The 5,975-nt window shown below is 41.4% G+C and overlaps 1 protein-coding gene across 1 annotated transcript; it reads right to left on the bottom strand.

The window, feature by feature from the left end:
* Positions 1 to 4,215: 4,215 nt before the first annotated feature.
* Positions 4,216 to 5,619, bottom strand: LOC138900244 (uncharacterized). Its single transcript, XM_070186963.1, has 2 exons — positions 5,164 to 5,619; positions 4,216 to 4,554 (listed from the first exon to the last, which is right to left on the bottom strand). The coding sequence occupies exons 1-2, from the start codon at positions 5,617 to 5,619 to the stop codon at positions 4,216 to 4,218; spliced, it is 795 nt and encodes a 264-aa protein (XP_070043064.1).
* Between the last annotated feature and the right edge of the window lie 356 nt (positions 5,620 to 5,975).

Genomic DNA, 5,975 nt, shown 5'->3' with positions numbered 1-5,975 from the left:
AACAAAGTCTGCAGTAGCAAGAACCCAGAATTTCTGGCCTTGGCCGTTAAGCGAAAAGACAAGAAAGAACAAAGTACACAGTAACAAGAACCCAGAATTTCTGGCCTTGGCTTTCAGCCGGCCAGGAACCAGAATATAGAACAAGAGTATTTAGAGAACAAATAGCGATAATTTCAATTTTTAGTAAACATTCACGATTCAAGTCTGTCCCAAAAAGAGGAATGGGGAGGGGTTTATATAGTAGTAGAAATTAACATCCAAACAAGGAAAATCATAAATCAAACACGAGAAAGAAAAGAATCATCGCATGCAATCAAATCAGAAAGGAAAAGAGAAAAATCTCAAACCCTAATTTTAAGGAAAGTATAAAATCGGCAGAAACCGAAAATATATAAAAGGTGAAAATCACATGTTGCATAGAATAAGATGAACATAGACAGAAATACCTTTTAAAATCAAAGAATCGAACCATATTTGGTTCGATTGAAAAAAATCGGAAACCCTAATTTTAGAGTGAGTAGGAATCACGGAAATGCACAGAGATTCATAGCATAAACGAACAAGAACGAATATAGATGGACAAGGTCAAGGAAATGAACCAGCTTTGGTTCGAAATTGATGAAATCCGCTTGCCATGTTTAGGCAAGCGGTATATAGAAGGTTCCAGTACCAAGGGGGAGTCGAATATGGCAAGAAGCGACCATGGAATCCCATGATCGGTGGGATTAGGAGAGAAAACTGGGGGGAGATGGATAGGGTTTGACAGAGAGAGAAGGGGAGTTTGAGAGAGTTCGAGGGTGGCGGGTGAAGGGACGGATGGTTTAGGGTTTAGGGGGTTCGGGTATAATTTAAAAGGGCGGGTGTAATATGGGCCGTTGATCTCAGAGATAAACGACCACGATTAGTCGGGGGTTCTGGGTCGGGTTAGTGAAACGGGTTGCGACCGGGTATGGGGTTGGGTTAAATGGTTTGGGCTCAAGGGTTATTGGGCTATGATTGGGTAGTTAGGTCCGAAATTAAAAGGAATTTTGGTTAGATTTTAAATACCCAATGTTTAATAAATAAATAATTTATAAAAGTAACTAATAAATATCAAAATTATCATTTGTGCATGAAAATGATTAAAAATAATTATTTAACATTATAAAAATATAAAATGTTATTTTCTGCATAAATAATGTAATTATACATGCATATGGGCTATTATTGCAAAATATGCAATTTGGCCCTAGAAAAATGCAAATGTAATTACAAGAAATCCCCTGAAAATATTTAAACCTCATATTGGTGTAAATGATAAGTTTAGATGATTAAATCATCATAAAATAGTTTGGAGGATAATTATTGGATATTTATACTATAAAAATACAGAAATAAATTGGCTTAAAATCTTTAAAAATCATGGAAAATTATGAAAATACTTGTGTATGCTTGTAAATTAAATGATGATACACATGTGCTATTTGGAAGGTACATATATATATTTGAAAAAATATGACGGAAAATTCGGATATCAACAGCTGCCCTCTTTACCCGGGAAGGATGAAAGAGTTGTCGGGTAAAGAAATGATGACCGATTTTGACCGAATGGGATGATTTGAAAAGATTGGCCGGACTCTGGTCTCCGAGCTACATATATATCCCTGGTTTTACAGGAATCAGGCCATGTGTAGTTCCGGATCCAACGGTGGAATAAACCGACGGAGTTATTATAAGAACGGACAAGATATTCTGGATAGGACAATATCGGTATTGGGAATGGATGTGTCTGAGAATGGTTATGGATATTTGAACGGGTATGGTGATTGGTTACGTTTGAAATAATTGAAGGATATGAACGTTGAATGGAAACTGGAGCGAAGATTGCTCTCGTTAAGAGAACGGTTACTTCCTGGATCTCCTGCAAACTCAAAACACGATGTATGCACAATATATATATTGATTATTCCAAAAATTTAAACATGATGCAAATTCCCTCTAGACCATGGAGATCGTCTTTGGACGGTAAGGATGATGTCCTTAGACCATGACGTCCCGGGCCATGAGTTGTGAGATAGGGGATTCGCAGGCGATGAAATGATGTTCTCGGCTATGAAGGTGGTGCCTCTGAACCATGATGCCTTTGAATAATGATGTGCAATATTAAGAGATCCTCAGGCCATGACATGGTGTCTTCCGGCTATGAAGATGATGCCTTCGGACTATGATGCCCTCAGAATATTTGGCTATGTATCAGCCCATGAGATGCAAAGACATGATGCTTGAGATAAGACAAGACAGAGCTTAGTCTTGTGTAAGGTCGGAGGAAGAGCTCAGCCTCGAGAGAAGAGAATGAAGAAAGGTTTTTGGAATAGAGCAACATTTGTGGTCATGCAAGGAGAGACAATGCTTAGTCTCGTTGGGGGGGGGGAAGGCAGAGCTTAGCCTTATGCAGTTGAGAGGCAGGGCTTAGCCTCATGCAAGATTTGAGACAATGTTTAGTCTCATGCAATGGGAAGGCAGAGCTTAGCCTTATGCAATTAAGGAGGCAAGGCTTAGCCTCATGCAAATATTTGAGACAATGCTTAGTCTCATGCAATGGGAAGGCAGAGCTTAGCCTTATGCAATTAAGAAGGCAAGGCTTAGCCTCATGCAAAGATTTGAGACAATGCTTAGTCTCATGCAATGGGAAGGTAGAGCTTAGCCTTATGCAATTAAGGAGGCAGGGCTTAGCGTCATGCAAGGTTGAGACAGTGCTTAGTCTCATGCAATGGAAGGCAATGCTTAGCCTTATGCAGTTGAGGAGGCATGGCTTAGCCTCATGTAGGATGGAGACAATGCTTAGTCTCATGCAAATGGAAGGCAATGCTTAGCCTTATGCAGTTGAGGAGGCAGGGCTTAGCCTCATGCAATATGGAGACGGTGCTTGGTCTCATGCAAGGGGAAGGAAATGCTTAGCCTTATGCAGTTGAGGAGGCAGGGCTTAGCCTCATGCAAGATTTGAGACAATGCTTAGTCTCATGCAAATGGACGGCAATGCTTAGCCTTATGCAGTTGAGGAGGTAGGGCTTAGCCTCATGCAGGATGGAGACAATGCTTAGTCTCATACAACGAATAAATAATAAGTGATAGCGGAGTATTTCTTAGCTGTGGATGAGTTCGGTAGCCTTGTTGTTGTGAAGACAATGATTCTAAGGTGCGCACGTACTAGCGACTATCTCTTGTTCCTGCATTCAAAGAAACATCGTGAGTTTTGCGGGGGAGGTTGGTTCGTACCTTTGTCTGCTTGCTTTGCTCTGTTCCGCATTGAAATCCTGTCCGAGTTACCATGGGTAGCATCTGGCTAAGAATAGAGTTTTCGAAAAAAATATGCATGCATAGTTATTGAAAACATATTAATGTGCAATTTAAAAATTGATTAGATGAACCAATAATTGCGACACTGTTAGAGAAATTGCAACCTTCTTGCCATAGAAATTTGAGGGTCCTCCTCAAAATTCTGCCCCAGTTACCTAGACGAATCTCTGGCTGTTCCGCACACAGTGCCGTCGGCTGAACTTGCTTCGAAATTTTGAGGGTCCTCCTCAAAATTCTGCCCCAGTTTCCGATTATGGGGAAAATGGAAATTTTATTGAATTGTGACCAAACCCACAGGGCTGCCTACGTATCCCCTCTTAAACGGGAATCAACTCAAGCGTAGCTTAGTTACATCATATGCAAAAAGTTTAGACATAGTATCTTTAGATTGCGTCTTAATTAATATCCTCTTGCCAAATTTCTCCATCCATCTCTGCGAGTGTGAGTGCTCCTCCTATTAGTACCCAGTGAACCATCTAAGTCCCTTGCCAGTTGGGTGAGAATTTTCCTTTGGCTTCATCCTGATGTGGAAAGATCTGTTTTAGCACTAGCTGCCCCGGTGCAAACTGTCTAAGTTTAACCCTTTTGTTGAAATCTCTGGACATTCTGTTCTGATAAAGCTGACCATGACACACCGCATTCATTCTTTCCCATCAATGAGAGCTAACTTCTCATAACGGCTCCTTATCTATTCCGCATCACTGAGCTCCGCTTCAGTACCGTAGACCAATAGGTAAGGAGTTGCCCCAGTTGACGTGCAGACTGTGGTACGGTATCCCAATAAGGCAAATGGCAACTTCTCGTGCCACTTCTTGTGATTCTCTACCATCTTCCTTAGTAACTTCTTAATGTTCTTGTTGGCGGCTTCCACAGCTCCATTCATTTGGGTCGGTATGCTGTGGAGTTTTTGTGCTTGATCTTGAAGGTTTCGCACATGGATTTCATTAGATCACTATTGAGATTGGCAGCATTGTCAGTGATGATGGATTCTAGAACCCTAAATCGACAAATAATACTGTCCCTGACAAAATCTGCGATGACTTTCTTGGTTACAAATTTGTAAGATGCAACTTCAACCCACTTTGTGAAATAGTCGATGGCCACTATAATGAACCTGTGCCCGTTTGAAGCGGTGGGCTCGATTGGTCCAATGACATCCATTCCCCAGGTAGCAAAAGGCCAAGGTGCGTTGGTTGCATTAAGTTCATTTGGAGGTACCTGTATCATATCTACGTGTATCTGGCACTAATGACATTTCTGGACATACCGGATGCAGTCTGTTTCCATAGTCATCCAAAAGTATCCGGCTCTGAGTATCTTCTTGGCTAGGAGGAAACCATTCATATGTAGGCCGCAGGTTGTGACGTGTATCTCTTCAAGTAGTTTGGAGGCTTCTTTGGCGTCAACACACCGTAATAGCTATAGATCTGGAGTTCTTCTATATAGAATTCCTCCACTTTGGAAGAAATGGTTAGACAACCTCCGAAGTGTGTGTTTCTGGGTGTGGCTTGCATGCTCTAGATATTTTCCTTTTGTCAAATATTCCCTGATATCATAGAACCATAGATTCCCATCTGTTTCTTCTTCAACATGAGCACAGTAAGCCGGCTGATTATGAATCCTTACCGGAAAGGGGTCTATGAAATTCTTGTCCGGATGCTGTATCATGGAGGACAAAGTGGCCAATGCATCTCCAAACTTGTTTTGGATTCTCGGGACATGTCTAAACTCTTTCTTCGTGAACCTCTTCATCATATCTTGCACATGATATAAATATGGAAATATTCTGGTATTCTTTGTAGCCTATTCTCCCTACACCTGATGTACCAGCAAATCTGAATCGCCAATTACCAGTAATTCCTGGATATTCATGTCAACGGCAAAATTGAGCCCCAATATGCAAGCCTCATATTCTGCCATATTATTGGTGCACGGAAATCTGAGTTTTGCAGATACTGGATAATGTTGACCTATTTTTGACACCAAAACGGCTCCAATACCCACTCCTTTGAAGTTTGTTGCTCCATCGAAAAATATTTTCCACCCGTCATAGGCTTCGACGATATCTTCTCCTATGAATGATACTTCTCTATCAGGAAAATACGGTTTTAGTGGTTCGTATTCTCCTCCTACAGGATTTTCCACAAGATAATTCGCTAATGCTTGTCCCTTAACCGCCTTCTGAGTCACATAGACAATTTCGAATTCACTCAACAATATCTGCCATTTTTCCAACTTCCATGTATGCATGGGTTTCTGGAAGATGTACTTTAGAGGGTCCATCCTTGATATGAGATATGTGGTATAGGCACAGAAGTAGTGCCTCAGTTTCTGGGCTATCCAGGTCAAAGCACAACAGGTGCGTTCCAGCAAAGAATACCGTGCTTCTTAGGGTGTGAACTTCTTAATCAAATAGTATATGGCCTGTACTTTCCTTCCCGTCTCGTCGTGTTGTCCCAAGACACAACCGAAAGCCCCATCTAATATGGAGAGATAGAGTAGCAGTGGTCTATCAGGTTCTAGTGGGACCAGGACTGGCGGTGTGGACAAATATTCTTTGACTCTGTCAAAAGTTTCTGGCAGTCTTCAGTCCAATTGGTTGCGGCATCCTTCTTTAACATTTTGAAAATCGGCTCACA

Source organism: Nicotiana tomentosiformis, chromosome 10 (genome assembly GCF_000390325.3).
Source record: "Nicotiana tomentosiformis chromosome 10, ASM39032v3, whole genome shotgun sequence".
NCBI lineage: Eukaryota > Viridiplantae > Streptophyta > Magnoliopsida > Solanales > Solanaceae > Nicotiana > Nicotiana tomentosiformis.
Note: the sequence above shows the minus strand (reverse complement) of the source record. Positions and strands in the feature narration are given on the sequence as shown.